At 45.9% G+C, this 15575-nt stretch overlaps 1 protein-coding gene across 2 annotated transcripts in view; it reads right to left on the bottom strand.

The window, feature by feature from the left end:
* Positions 1–15575, bottom strand: part of Fam178b (family with sequence similarity 178 member B) — an 89928-nt gene that overhangs the window by 35924 nt on the left and 38429 nt on the right. For both annotated transcript variants that reach the window (XM_027386859.2, XM_035452368.1), the window contains one exon: positions 10127–10241. In XM_027386859.2, coding sequence (XP_027242660.1) covers positions 10127–10241 — 115 coding nt within the window. The remainder of the gene's footprint in view (positions 1–10126; positions 10242–15575) is intronic.

Raw genomic sequence — 15575 nt, 5'->3', positions numbered from 1 at the left:
AGACCTGATCTTGAAATGACATCCCATTGCTCCTGCTGATTTCTGACGGTCACACAGGCCAGCCTGACTTGATGTGGGTACAGGCTACACAAGAGCATGGGGAGAGCATGCCGCTGAGTGGGTGGTCACCGGGTAGCTGCCTCCTACATGCTTGACATTCAGATGAGGTCTCCAGCTTTGGCACTCTGGGATCTCTACAGAGCAGGAGTCCTACCTCTGACCCCTTAGTGATCTTAGCCTGTTCAATGATGCTACCCACTAAAAGAGCCACATGGTGACTCACAAGGGAGACAAAAATCAGAACATTGCTAATCCCTGCACACCCCACCAAAGCCTGTTTTTTTTTTTAAGATTTATTTATTTATTTATTTATTATGTATACAACATTCTGCTTCCATGGATATCTGCACACCAGAAGAAGGCACCAGATCTCATAAGGGATGGCTGTGAGCCACCATGTGGTTGCTGGGAATTGAACTCAGGACCTCTGGAAGAGCAGCCAGTGCTCTTAACCTCTGAGCCATCTCTCCAGGCCCCTGAAGCCTGTTTTTTTTTTTTTTTTATGTTGTATCTAACAAGTTATCTATTAACAAGCCTAGTGTGGCCAGTCCCACCATTGAAGGGGATGATCTACTCAAGCAGCAGCTGAGGTTGGTGGCTGGGGGTAAATGAAGAAATCCCTTCCCTGAAGACCAGAGCCACACACAGCCAGTTTGGAGCTGCTCCTAGTAAAGATGGTACAGGCATGAGTGGACAGCTCTGCAAAGTTCCTAGATTACAAAATTATTCTCTTTCAGACCAAATGTGCGTTAGCCACTTCAGACCCGTTAAGTAGATTTCAGGTAAAGCTCCCCTCCGTTGCATGGACTCTACCAACCCTGCTGCTGCAGACCCTGCCCTGACTTCTTCACTCTTAGGAACCTGCTTAAGAGCCCCTGAAAGCAGTGGGCCCTCAACAGCTGTGGATGCTGAGGGTAACAATGACACTGCTGCAAAGTAACAGGCAAAGTACAGTTGCTCTGGTGCTGGGCACTGTCAGGCACCACTATGCAGCTTCAGGAAGTTTCCCTTTTCTTCACTTTCTTGGCTCTGGCGTTTCACAGAGGGGAAAGAGATCTGTCACTACATCCCTGGGAAGTTGGTACTAACAAGCCAAAGTTGGTAGTGGGGAAGCTGGCTAGGGTTGGGCTCAGCTTTTCTTTGGGATTTTAGCATTTATTAGGACCAGAGAATGGGTGAGGCTGGGGTTTGCACATCTGGGCGTATACTGGGCCTGTGCCAATATGTTAGAGGGTGTCTTGGTTCGTACCAGCCTGAGAGCAGGCACCGGATGCAAGCATGGGTGGGTATGTTTTCAGATGTTCACAAAGAGTTGGACAGCCATGGACTGCTACAGAGAAACAGGCTTTCAGACAGCTTGATGCTGCCAAAGGGAGAAGAAGGAGCAAAGAATGTGTTAGCTAGCGATATGTCATTTTAGAGGAAACGAAGTGTGGCTGTGATGGAGCCCTTTCCTCCTTGGGAAGGGATGCCAGACCTCTCAAGTAAAGCTACCTTACCTTGTGAGTGCCAAATATTTTCCAGCCCTTCTCTTTCTGGACAGCGAAATCATAAGGGCCCTTTACTCACTGCCGGCATCTATAGCTGCTATTGTGATTTATTTACATATTTGACAGTGCTGGGTAACGAACCCAGGGCTTCATGTATGCTAGGCAAGCATTCTACCCTTGAATTATACCCTGTGACTGCTATTCTTCATGTAGCATTGGCTAATTTCCATGACCTCACCTAGTAAGAGGCCATGGAGCACCAGGAATTCAGGGCCCATCAGTTCCCATTCTTCCAGCCGGAACTCAACAGTTTAGGAGGGAGCTGACAATTCCATAGTCAGCTTCTTCCCCCAGTCACTGCTGACGCTCACTGCCTACCTTAACAACCTGGAGTCTGAGTCTCAGCCACATTGTTTTAGACTCATAAAGTGATCTTACAAGGGGTGTATCAACTGACCTCTTCCTATACATCAACAATTTGCTTTCCTTGAAGAGTTGAAAAGACATAATAAAAAGCTAGATGCGGTGGTTCATGCCTGTAGCCCCAGGGCTTAGGAGGCAGAAGTAGAGATAGGAGGCTCAGAGATTCAAGGCCAGCCTCTGCTATTTACTGCATTTGAGGCCCATCTGGGTTACATGAGACCCTGTATCCAAACAAAGCAAAACAAAATAAAACAAACAAAAAATCCAAAGGCAGAAGAGGAGGAAAAAAGTCAATATTAAAGCCAGCATATGATGCAGGAGAGATGGCTCAGCAGTTAGGAGCACTGGCTGTTCTTGCAGAGGACCTGGTCCAATTCCCAGCACCCACAGAGACACTCACTACTGTCTATAACTCTAGTTCCAGGGATCCAGCATTCTTACACAGACATACATGCAGGAAAAATAAATTATTTTTAAAAAGACAGCATTTGCACAGTATTGTGACATTTTCAGAGGGAAGATGGCAAATATGAGGACCACTACCACCATTATCAGGAGACATCTAGTGTTGCAGACTTTTTGTATTTTATGTGAAGGTGTATTGCTGTAATTGGTGTAATAAAAAGCTAAATGGCCAATAGCTGGGCAGGAGTTATAGGCAGGATTTAGAGAGAGAGAGAGAGAGAGAGAGAGAGAGAGAGAGAGAGAGAGAGAGAGAGAGAGAAGTAGGAGATGTATCTAGGCACATGAGAGATGCCAGGAAACACAGAAGAATCAGGATAGACAGACAGCATGCAACAGAATTTATGTAGATGAACAGAAATGGGTTAAATTATAGGAGTTAGTTAAAAACAAGCCTAAGCTAAGGCCAAGCTTTCATAATTAATAATGTCTACATGTTGTTATTTGGGAGCTGGCTGGTAGGACACAGAAACACCCATTACATATGGCACCCAATGTGGGACCACATATTATCTACAGAAGGCCTGAGAAAGATTAAAAGAAAAAAAGGTTCAGAACACAGAGTCGAATGTGGCTTCTTGGTGACCTTCGTCTCCTGGGTAGGCTCAGCTTACAGAGGTGTGCTCTTTTTTTTTTTTTTTTTTTTTTTTTTTTTTTTTTTTTTGGTTTTTCGAGACAGGGTTTCTCTGTGGCTTTGGAGCCTATCCTGGCACTCGCTCTGGAGACCAGGCTGGCCTTCAACTCACAGAGATCTGCCTGCCTCTGCCTCCTGAGTGCTGGGATTAAAGGTATGCGCCACCAACGCCTGGCAAGGTGTGGCTCTTTTAAGAGGCCTTGCTGTGCAGTTAAACACTTGAGCAGCTGGTGTGCTAGGTAAAAAATGTCTGTTGCATCTTAGACTCATCAGCGTCCCAGACCTGGGATGGTTAGGTGCTGATCATTGGGGTGGCGTGGGGGACACAGAGCCAGCCACCAGCACACCATGTGCTAATGCATTGAGTGCAGCCACACAATGGTAGAATAACAGTTCAAGATTTGGCTCAGGCAGTCAGAGGAGGCTATAGATAAAAAGTCAAGTCCAGACCAAGAAAACCTCTAAACATATACAGAGTATGTTTAAACAGGCTTAGGTGCTGAAAATAAAAAAGAAAATGCATATAGACAGTCATAAAAAAGTACTTTAAAAATAATAAAATCTTCAAAGAGGGAGTAAAGTAATATAAAAGGAGTAAGCCACATAAGGATAAGAAATACACAGGGCATCTGGATCCTGTATGGTACTTTGTTGACTTTAATTTTTTTTTAGTTTTTTTTGTTTTGTTTTGTTTGAGATAGGGCTTCTCTGTATAGCTTTGGAGCCTATTCTGGAACTCACTTTGTAGACCAGGCTGGCCTTGAACTCACAGAGATCTGCCTGCCTCTGCCTCCTGAGTGTTTTATTTAACTTTTATTTTATGTACATTGGTGTAAATGTGTCAGATTCCCTGGAACTGGAGTTACAGACAGCTGTGAGCTACAATGTTAGTACTGGGAATTGAACCCTGGTCCTCTCGAAGAGCAGCCAGTGTTCTTAACTGCTGAGCCATCCTCTCCGGGCCTGACTTTGAAATTTCTAAATGCTGATGTACAAAAGACAATAGCTGCTGGAAGACAATGGATTTATGGAAACTGCTAAACTAAATCAACCTATGTATTTTAAGAATGTCTTCACTTCAGAATGGAAGTCAAAAAAATATGTTGTGTTGGGGGAGAGATTATGCCTAAACAAAAAGTTATGATTCTCTTAAAAATTAATGAATATTAGATTTAACTGGGGGAGCCTTCCTGAAAATCTTGACTACAGACATGAGAAAAGAAACCAATAAAGACTATAGCACAGGTGATGTATATGCTGATCCCTCTCCTATGGGAACAGCTAGCTCTCAGACTGGATGAGACATGATAAATCTTGTTGGTTACAGAGACCCCTATTGTTACATGCCATCCTCCCATATGGCATGGACAGAGGTTTGGTTATACAGTCCACACAGACTTTTAAGTTGACAGACGCCTTTTACTTGCTTAAACATAGAGAACAAAAAGTTATCTTCCGTTGATTTGTACACTCGGCACTTTCCACACTTACATTAACACAGATACATATATGTCACCTTTAAAAGTCTGTGTGTTTTTTAGGAAAAAAGGGCCAGACACCAATAAAGACAAGTAGCTCAGGTGATCCAGCCTCTCAGATGTCTCTTTTGTGGTTTCCTAAAAATTCTGTATCCAGAACAACTTCAAAGCTGCTAGCTGAGATGGTCCAGCCTCACAGACTGTCCAGTCAGGACTTCAGATAAGCTTTGTAATTTTCCATCACACAGAGAATAAACAAACCAACAAAAAATAATATAGCTAGCTCTCCCAGTTGACCATAATCCCAATTTCCTCAGGGTCCCCAAAGATGCTGTTGCCCCCAGACAACAGGAAGCAGTCTAAGAACATGACACCCACATTCCCAAGAGGTGGGGTGGATGGCTTTTGGTCATTTGGTGGGTTATGCATGTTTGTCATCTTCTAGGGAAGGTTGGCAAATTGTTACTGGTTATTGTAAGGGAAGAAACTAAGCAAGGGAGGCTAGGTTCAAGGAACTCTTTCTGGAAAGACAAAAGGGAGCTATAGGAATGATAGAATACAACGGTAGATTATTGAATCTACTTTAAACTAAAAAGCTATGATTAATCTCAAATATTTTACATTGGTATGGATTTCTGTATATTGATAAAAATTTAAGGTTATTATTGTTAGAAAATATTCTCTATGTTTCTACTCTTATTTAAGATATTTTGTATATTGATACAAATTTAAGGTTATTTTTGCTATTATATATATTTATGTACGTATATATATATAAACACACACATATTTGTATTTCTACTTTTGTTTACTATATTGTACCTATGCAGTTCATTTAACAATGTAATGTAAATTTCTAGTCTTTGAAAGTTATTATTACAAACTATTTAGGATAATTAAGAAATACAGGTTAGTCTGGAGAGATGTTAAGAGCATTGTCTCCTCTTGCAGAGGTTCTGAGTTTAATTTCCAACAACCACTTGGTGGCTCACAAACTGGGCAAACAGGACACAAAAGAAGGCAACTGCCAAACTTTGCCAAGACAAGGTAGGACAGTCCTTCAAAAATTCCTACTTCACGAAAAAGTCTGTCCCATATTCTCGGCCTGTAGGCTAAAGATGGATGCCCCAACATTGCAGAAGAACCTTGGGTGACTGTCCAGGCAGCCAGCTATTTCTGTCATTTCTACAGTTTTGGAAGCTGTTTGCTCTGCACTTCCTGTTTACTCAGGTAATATTATAACCCTTCTCAGGTCTCTGATGGAGTTGAAGATGAGATAGTTATAGTTACAGTTTTTCTTGTTACCAAATTCAGAAAAAAAACTTACATAAGAGATATAAAGTTTATAAGGTTGAGAAACAATAGCTTAATTTATTTATCTGAGATGTTTTAAGGTCTAAAGAGATACTTTTAGGATGGTAATGCAAGTTATAATAGAAAGTGGGTTAGGTATAAAACCTTGGACTCCCTAAGATAGGATAAATAATAGTTTCTCTGAGTTTGCCAAATCCAATTGCCTGGACACTTTGAATGTAATTTTTTGTTTGTTTGTTTTGTTTTTCAAGACAAGGTTTCTCTGTGTAGCTTTGGAGCCTATCCTGGCACTCGCTCTGGAGACCAGGCTGGCCTTGAACTCACAGACATCCTCCTGCCTCTGCCTCCCAAGTGCTAGGATTAAAGGCGTGCACACCACCACCCTGCCATAAATGTAATTTTTACCTGATAATTGTTCTTATTGTATATAGTTTTACTGTGTTAGAGTTAAAACCTTTCCTTTTTATTTAGACAAAACGGGGGAAATGTTGTGGAATATTTGTACACGATGTGAAGGTATAATGCTGTGATTGGTGCAATAAAATGGTAAACAGCCAATAGATAGGCAGGAGGTACAACAGGATTTCCTGGGAATGAAAGGAAGTAGGAGATGAATCTAGGCACAGGAGAGATACCAGGAGACACAGAAGCAGCAGGATGGGTGGTACGTGACAGAATGTAGATTAATAGAAATGGGTTAACTTAAGTTATAAGAACCAGTTAAAAACAAGCGTAAGTTAAGGCCAAGCTTTCACAATTAACAATAAATCTCCTTGTTGTTATTGTGGAGCTGGCTGGTGGGATAGAGAAAGACTCATTACAATCTGGCCTTAAGCAGTGAGTCCTGCTACAGTCTGTACAAACTGGAGTTGATAACTCCTTAAATGCAGAGCAGTCCTTGCTGAACCAATGAGGGTGTGTGTAAGTGTATGCAAATCACACCTGGATCCAATTACACCACTGAAGGCAGTTACCCACTACCCCAGTGCTGGACAGAATGGTCTTTCTGTGTGTTGTCATTTGTTTACCTGTTGGTGTCTGCAAGGGGATGTACTGTCTGAGAACCAGGTGGTCCACTACTCCTGACTCCAGGAAACAGCACTAGAATGCTCTAGAGGGGCCAGACCCATGTATCTAGTGGCCTTTTGTTGCAGTTTGGATAAGAAATGTCTCCCAAAAGGATCCTGTGTTGAAGGTTCAGTCCTCATGAGAGTGCTAACTTCATGAACTGTTGAGTTCCTAGTTGAGTGAGCTATTAGGAGATGATGTGTAGCTGCAGGAAACAATCACAGGGCCATGATTTTCAAGGGTATAGCCTGTCCCCACCCCAGCTGAGCAGACGTCCTGCATCAGGCCCCTTGCCACTGATAATGATGAAGACACCTGACCTCAGACAGAGCCCTCTGAAATGGTGAGTCCAACTAAATGCCCCTCCTCCCTGAGGCTGTTTTGTGGCAGTGTGGGCCCAACCTCTTGCAAGGATGATGATGCTCCAACTCCTGTTTTCTATAATGTCCACACACTGGCCTCTCTTCTGCCCTTCTATTCCCTAAATCCTCCCACTTTCTGGACCTATGGTTTTCCTGGTGCAGTTGCCAAAGAGCTGTGCCTTTCTGAGAAGTCTCTGTGTGTCTGAGTTGTGTACCTTGCCTGCAGGAGTATAGGTGTGTGTGTGTGTGTGTGTGTGTGTGTGTGTGTGTGTGTGTGTGTGCTCTGATCACATGTGTATGCGTGCACATGTGTGTGCACTTGGGTAAATGTATTGGGAGACAGTCCATATACTCCTCTCATCGCTCCTCACCTTTCTTTCTGGTTGGGGACCTTAGCATTTAACAGCAAAGCCACCTCTCACTGAACCTGCATCTCACAGTTTTGGCTGGACTGGCTGGCCAGCAAGCTCTCAGGATCCTCTGTGTCTGTCCCCCAGAGCTGTGCCTCACTTTTCTATGGGTTCTGGGAATCCAAACTCAGGCCCCTCATGCTTACACAGCAAACACTTTACCAACAGGGCCATCTCTCCATCCCTATTAGAAAATCGTGACATTTCGGAAGAGAGATGGGGGCAGAAGTCTGAGACTAGGAACAAATAGTACAAGACATGGCTTTCTCACAGTAACACAGCCAGTTGTGTGCTCTGTGCAGAGGCATTTCAGCCCTTACTTCCAGCCTAAGCTGTAATGAGACTCTGTGGGTGCCACCAGAGGTGGCCCACAGGGAGCCCTAGGTAGTACCATGTCTAGAAGCCAATAAGGATGAGAAAACCCTGTATGAACAAATGGCACAATACCAGCATCTAAGAGTAGCCAAGAACAAGGACAAACAGGACCATGGGGCAAAGGTGGCCTTCTCGAGCATTTAAGAAAAATGCCCTCGTGGTCACTGATGGGGCCTCCAGGCCCACTCTGAATCCTCCCTGGGCAACACAGTTAATGGTTATGCCAATGTCCAGGGCCCATTAAAGGAGTGTGTGTGGAGGTGTGGGGGGTGTCGAAAGGCATGCCTAGGAGTGAGACCATGTGGCACAACTTCCTTCTTCCAATTTGGGGCTTCTGGGTACTTGGTCAAGCTGAAGTCTGTGTGCTAATGTTTGTGCATGGAAGACTGGAGATGTGTTTAAAGGCCACAGTTTGGATGCTTCTGGGAAGAGCAAAGCTGCATATATCCTGGGAGGGAAAGTCTCCAGTGTACTTCTAACCTCCCAGGTGGACTCTGGGGACTCATCAAAGCCTTGGTGTCATAAGTGGCTTATCGATCCCCTCTACCAGGAGGCCCTTCCTCTGGCATGCTTTGCTTTTTCTGGGTAATTCTAATTCCCCCACTCATCCAAGACACAGCAGGGGGTGTTAGAAAGCAGCAAGAGGCTTATTACACCCGATATGGAGCGCTGCACTCCAGAAGGGAAAGGGGCAGGAGTGTGGCAGGCTGGCACATGCGTGGGGTATTTATAGCAGAGCCAAGTGTGGCTGGGTTTGGCAGACAATTACTAAACACAGTCGTGGAACAGGTTCTTAAGAAAGCTCCTGCTTTCCCTGCAGAGGAACATCCGGCAACTACAGAAAGGGTCCCAGCTCTGCCTGGTGGAGGGATTGCTGCCAGATGCAGGGTGGGGGATAGCGCAAAGAGTTTTCAAGACAGTTGGGATGTGCTGTGATTTGGAGAACAATTTAGCACACAACACTTTTATAGCTTCTATCTAGTCATCACCCCCCCCCCAACAACAGCCATTTATGATTTGTGTGGCTCTGTCCCTAGAGGGCAGGGATGTGATCACACAATTGGAGTCACTGTCCACAACACCACCAAGCCCAGTACAGGCACAAAATGGGCTCATGCAAAATAGAACCTAGTGGAAACTGTGCTTGGTGCTGGGGTATATAGCTCAGCTGGTAGTTTGTCTAGTAGGCACAAGGACCTTGGTAGAGTGAGCTTTCCTTTTTTTCCTTCTTTCCTCTCTCTCTTTTCTCTTTTTTTTTTTAACAATGAAGTTTATTACAGATACAAATTGTATTTTTGAGGCAGTCTTACTATGTAGCTTGTGTAGCTTTGTCTGGTCTGTACCTCCTCATGAAGCTCAGGCTGACTTTGAACTCACAAAGATCTGTCTGCCTCTGCCTCCTGGGACTGAAGGATATACAAGGGTTTTGTATTTTAAGGCAGACGCACTGGTGTGGACCTGCAATCCCAGCAGAGGCAGGAAAGTAGCCTTGAGTTCAAGGCCAGCCTTGTAGACATAGAAAATTCTAGGCCAGCTAGGACTATATGTGAAGACTCTGTCTTTAAACACAATAGTCTGGGGTGTAGCTCAGTTGATACAGTGCCTGGCTAGCATTCAGGAAGTCATGGGTTTAATGTCCTGCACTAACAGAGTTTGAGGTCTGCGTGAAAGGTATGAGACCCTATCTCAAAACACCCAAACAAAGACACAATCCTCTCCCAGCCCAACAACAACAGAAAACTGGGTTTGGCTGGCCAGGAGCCACTATACGCACTGGTCAAACAGATTTGAAGAGAGTCTGGAGTCTGCCAGGGGAAGGTACTAACTAGGCTGAGAAGTCTGGGATCTACCAGTGGGAGGGGACAGGTCTGAGTAAGGGGCAGAAGTCTTCCACCCTGGTTGTCTAGGTACCCCTGAGCTCTAAGGCCAGAAGGTCACACTGTTTGTTCTCACAGGTAGCTAGCTATGCGTGCTTGTGCAGCAGTTCCTACGTTATAGAGTCACTTGAAAAGTAGAGAGAAGGCAGCAGTGAGGAAGGGGACCTACATACCTTGTGCTGTGCCGGAAGGGCCCCTGTGGATACAGGGCAGGGTTGTAGGCTCCCAGGCTGCGGAACACCTCCTTGACCTCTTGTAGTGAGGGACACCACAAGCGCATGTCTTCATCTGTCGAGACAAAGGAGGCAGAGTTAAGACTGGGGAGGAGAGGGTGAGTCACACTTCTGCTCAGGGCAGTCCCCAGCTCCAGGCCAGCCGTCTCCCCGTGTCCTGGCACCAGGAGCAATAGCTGCACAAGGGAAGCGACAGGTGCTTTGTGCTTTTCAGGTACTCACGGGACTTCATGGGCTCTTGTTTGGTCTTCCTAAAGGTATGGGCTGCACTGAAGCACAAAGGCCAGAGATTAGCCATGCCTGACTGTCCCTTGTCCCTTCACACCAGGTGGCCGCTGGGTTCAGCTGCTCAGAGCCAAGTGAGACAAGATTCAGGAGACACAGGTGCAGCATCCCCCTGCTCCCTGACATAAAGGTTTCATGTGGTTTCGTGCCCACTGCCGCCCCACTGACACAGTTGCTGAGACCTCTGCAGGCTTCAGGGGCCACTGTTCCCTCAGGGGCTGCCTTGCTTCCCTTTCAGTCCACATCAACAGAGGCAAAAAACTGTATCCTCAGGGTTTTCTCCTGTCAGACTGTTTAAGAACATGTTCAAAAAACAATAAGACATGACTGACCAGTGCTACAGAGCAGTCACCCATCCCATAGGCCTTTCTGCCCCTTAGCCCTTTCACACACTTACTGGGAGGCCGAGGTACTGTCTCTGCCCTGTTAGCATTTCTCTGTATTATCTTATCTGTTAGTTTACTTCTGGTCTGCCTCTCCCCAACAGTATACAAACATGTGCTGGTTCATTTCTATAATCCGACCACTTAAGAGGAGGAGGCAGGAGGATTGCTGTGACTCTGAGGTCAGACCTGAATGCAGAAATGAGACCATCTCTCAAAAATAAAAATAAATAAAATGAGAAATACTGTAGAGGAAGGGCCACATCTGCATATGCTTCCAGGGCCTAGGAGCAGACAGCATGGAAGAAACTGAATGAATAAATGAATGAATGAATGAATGAATGAATGGAGGGACTCCAAAACAGAGCATGACTAAGCAGTTCACAGGTAAGAAGGAAGCTGTAAACAGCCACGAGATGAGCAGACTGGGTGGAAAGCCACAGGTGTTCTCAAATGTTGCATCAAGACCTTGGAGGCTGGGCTAAGACATCTGAGTAGCACCGGAGGGTGAGTGTCCCACTCTAAGGTGAAAAGTAAGCCAATGGAGACCTCATCCTCTGTCCTCTGGGAGCACAAGTCCAAGAGGGAGAGAAGCCAGGTAGATAAGCAAAGGCCCAGGGTGTTCCTACAGAAATCCGAGCAGTTAGGAGGTACGGAGAGCACAGCAGGTGTGGCTGTGCCCCTGTACCTGCAGGCCCGCACTCAGAGGCAGAGGCAGGAAGATCACACAACTTTCTAGCCCAGCCTGATCTACAAATAAGACTGTCTTAAAAGACAAAACAGAGGGCAGGCAAGGTGGCTCCACAGGTAAAGATGTCTGCAGCTAAGCCTGACAACCTGGGTTTTATTCCCGAGACCCACTCAGTGGAAGGAGAGAGCCGATTTCCACAAGCTGTCCTTTGACCTCCACACCTAAGCCATGACATGAGCATATCCACACAAATAGACACACATACAAATAAAGAAAGAACAATGTAATGAGAAAACAAAACAAAACCCCAAACTGAAATGGACCTAAAGCTGCCCAGGGGTGGGGGAGATGACTGCAGTGGGCGAGTGAGGCATGGCCACAGATAATGGTGAGGGAGGGACCCCCTGGAAGAGGCACAGCCATGACAAGAGCAGATTAACAGGAAAGACCATGGTGGGGCCAGAAACAAGACAGGCCACAGAAAAGGGGAAATGGCAGGGTCTTCAGGACAAGGAAAGGGAGCCTCCTTCCACAAGAACCATGCAAGGCTCTGTTAGCTAAACTTGTGGAGAGAAATTTCTGCAGGTCACATCATCTGCTGTGCTGACAGACAGCACCTGACCGGGCCCAGGGTCTTTGAAAGCTAGCCAAGGCCACTGCTTCTGCAGGCATAGGGTATCTCTCTCCTTAGAAATGTATATCGGTCGGGACTAACCAAATAAGTAATCAGACTCCTAGAGGAGGAAAAACTGTTGTTTCCCCACTCTTCTCAGCAACCTAACAAGTCAGAGTGTGGTAATGACAGCCCTCAACCTCCTCACAAACAAACTCCAAAGACAATGCGTGCCCATTGGCCAGAGCTCTGTTTACCTAGGCCTCCGGGGACCTCTGCACGTACATGCTGCACACGTGGGCGGGAGCATGAACTTTCCAGAGAGGGGAAGAGAATGGACCTAGGGCGAGGCCCTGCTGGGCTGGAACATCCTGCCAGGCCCTCAGAGCCCCAAGGGGATGTGTCCTGCCCCACTTCAGCCCACACAGGTGCTCAGGGCTCTAAAACCCCTCTGAGGGCAGCAGAGTTGAGCTTGGACCTTGGAGCCACCGGGTTATAATTCCCCAACACAATACGACCAGATCTGAGGTGTCAGCGCTGTTTCAAAGAAAGGGAGCCAGATGTCTGGATAAATCAGTCCCCATCAACAGCCCTGGAAGTTCTTGGATGACAGGAAAATACCACCCAGAGCCCATAATTAAGGCTTCCTAAGTAGGCCATGCGCTCAGCTTTTCCTCAGCTCTGTGTCCCAAATGAGGGATTTCTGGAGGGCTGACACATAAGAAAATGCAGACTCGGAGCCTCCAGGCTCTGTCTCTCTATCTCTTTCTCCACACATAAGGCAGTCATTTTAGGTGACTCCCATAGTAGTAGTACTTGGGCACTGGGGCTTTTCAAATGCCAGCGTGGGCAGCTAGGCTCTGCCAGAGGCTGGGACTGGAGGCGGCCCTCTGAGTGGCTCTCCTGGGATGGAATGGATGCTTTGAAAGGAAAAACGGTATCTGGCCTAAAATAAAAGTGACTTTTCCATCTGTGTCATGGAAGAAGCTGTTTTTCAGGGCTGTGCTCCCGGCATCGGTGACATAGAATGAGAAAACCACACGGGTCCTAAGCACTCTTACAGCCGCTTGGCCGGCCCCAACAGTTCTGAGCCTGGCTCTCAATCCCCTTTCTGGGCCTCCATCACTCATCTTGGGTCAGCACAGGTATGCCTATAGTGAAGCAGGCCCTCTGCTCTTGTCCCTGTCTGTCACCTCACCCCAGGTCAGGTATCTAAAGAGCAGCAGCATCTCAGCCTGGGTCCTAATTCTCTGAGGTTCCCATATACCTCAGGAGAAAAGAAGGCCCCAGGAAGGGGAGGAAACTGACTCAAAAAATAAAAATAAAATAAAAGAATAAATAAAAAAGGGAGCTTTACAGGGAGTGTAGGGTTTATAGAATTCACAGGAGGCTGGGAAGTGTCTTACTTCCCATCCCAGATTTCATTACTTAACTTCCCTCTGCTCTTTAGTGCTTAAACTAGTTTCAGTATCGCTTGCTTTTAGTCAATTAGCTTTAACTTTAGTCACTGAAATGTCTATTCACTCAGCAACTGTTAATTGAACATGGAGTGGGTGCCGTAAATGTTCTGGAATAGGAATCTTGATTCTGGAGATGGCAACTTGGTAGGAGGGCACAGTGTACAAATGGAAAATGAACTGGGGGAGTGAGATGCCAGGTGGCTCAAGTGGGCATGTAGGAAGGGTGTCCAGGGCGAGGTGGAGCATACCCCGAGGAGTAACGGTGACAGAACAGGCTCAAAGAGACCCGAACTCACGGTGGATTTCAGAAGCAAAGGAATGGGTGTGTGGCTTTGGGATGGAGACAAGGGTACATAGGCAGAAGAATATCCAGAAATGAAAGGCAAAGGGAAGGTGATGCTCTTGGGACTGAACCTGTCATCAAAGGATCTATGTACTCAATGAAGAAGGAAGCCCTCTATTAAATCAGGACTTTAGTTTTTCTTTTTGTGGCCCTGGAGATGGAAGCCAGGCCCTTGCACATGCTAAGCACATGATCCACCATTGAACTACATTCCCAGGCCTTGAGTTCATATTTTAAACCCATGTACATTTCATCACCCCAACCACAGTGTGAGCACAGGGCACAGCCATTCTCCCCAGTACTGAAGCTGCCTCTCGAAGCATTCTCCATAAACCCTGCTGTTGTTGGTATTTCTCTCCTTTTGTTAGGCTTGAACTCATTTTTTTTTTTTTTTGAAGTCTTCCTTTCTTCACTCTACCTCTTCTTCTGAGATAGGGTGTCACTACGAACCCTAGGGTGGCCTTGAACTCTCAGCAATCCTGTCTCACTCTCCCAGTTCATTTCCCATTTATCCATTGTGCTCTCCCACCTATCACAGCCTCTGAGATACTGGGAATACAGGTAGGAGCCATTATGTCCTGCTCTCTTGGAACTTTCAGTTTCTTCCCTGTCCTTGCAACAGGCTCCAAGGTTGCTTTTATTCTCACTCTTTTTCCATCCACTCTGAGCAGAGGCCTTTGTTGTCCCTAATAACCTCCTACCTTCACACCTCCCTGGCATCTCTGTGGGCCTCCGGCCTGTTTATTCATGGCTTTACACACAGCATAGATGATGGCGTCCCCAGGCCACCTCTCTTTTCCTCTGCCCTCTGTAACAAACACCACTGCCTGGTGTCACCTAACACTAGAGTATTCAAGGCCTCCATCATTCAGACTGCATTGTGCCACACCACAGAAGCACTCACACTGGCTAGAAAAAACAGACAATAGCAACACAAAAAGCCACCTAAGCTTAAAGCAGCTTCAAGCCTATGTTTCTACAGTGAAAAAGGAGGTTGTGGAGGTTTAGACGACAGCTGGTACAGAGGCCTGATCGTACCTGTCTGTACTGCCCATTGTTCTGTCTGTCATTCTCAGCCTGTGTCTCTCAAACTCAATGTCATCTCATGGTCCAAGAAGACAACTATAGGCCCAGCTATCACATCTCAGCTCCAGGAATTTTTCTCTTTCTTTCTTAATAAGCATATATTCACTGTGCAAGATACAACATTTTTACACATGTATACCATGTGTTAAATACACACACACACACACACACACACACACACACACTCACGCACACACAAAACAAACAAACCCCCCCAAAAAACCCTAGATCTGTATGTGAGAGGAAACATATTTGTCTTTCTGAGTCTGGCTTAATTCAACATGAAAATCTTCAGTTTTACCCATTTTCCTAAAAAATGATGTAATTTTATTCTCACTTGCTCTGTAGATCAGGCTGGCCTCTAACTCACAGAGATCTGTCTACTTCTGACTCCTAAGTGCTGGGACCAGAGGTATGTGCTACCATACCTGGATGTTGTTTGATATTTTGTTGTTGTTGTCTTTTGAGACAAGGTTTCTCTGTGTAGCTTTGTAGACCAGGCTGGCCTTGAATTCACAGAGATCCGCC

This window comes from Cricetulus griseus (assembly GCF_003668045.3).
Source record: "Cricetulus griseus strain 17A/GY chromosome 1 unlocalized genomic scaffold, alternate assembly CriGri-PICRH-1.0 chr1_1, whole genome shotgun sequence".
Taxonomy (NCBI): Eukaryota; Metazoa; Chordata; class Mammalia; order Rodentia; family Cricetidae; genus Cricetulus; species Cricetulus griseus.
Note: the sequence above shows the minus strand (reverse complement) of the source record. Positions and strands in the feature narration are given on the sequence as shown.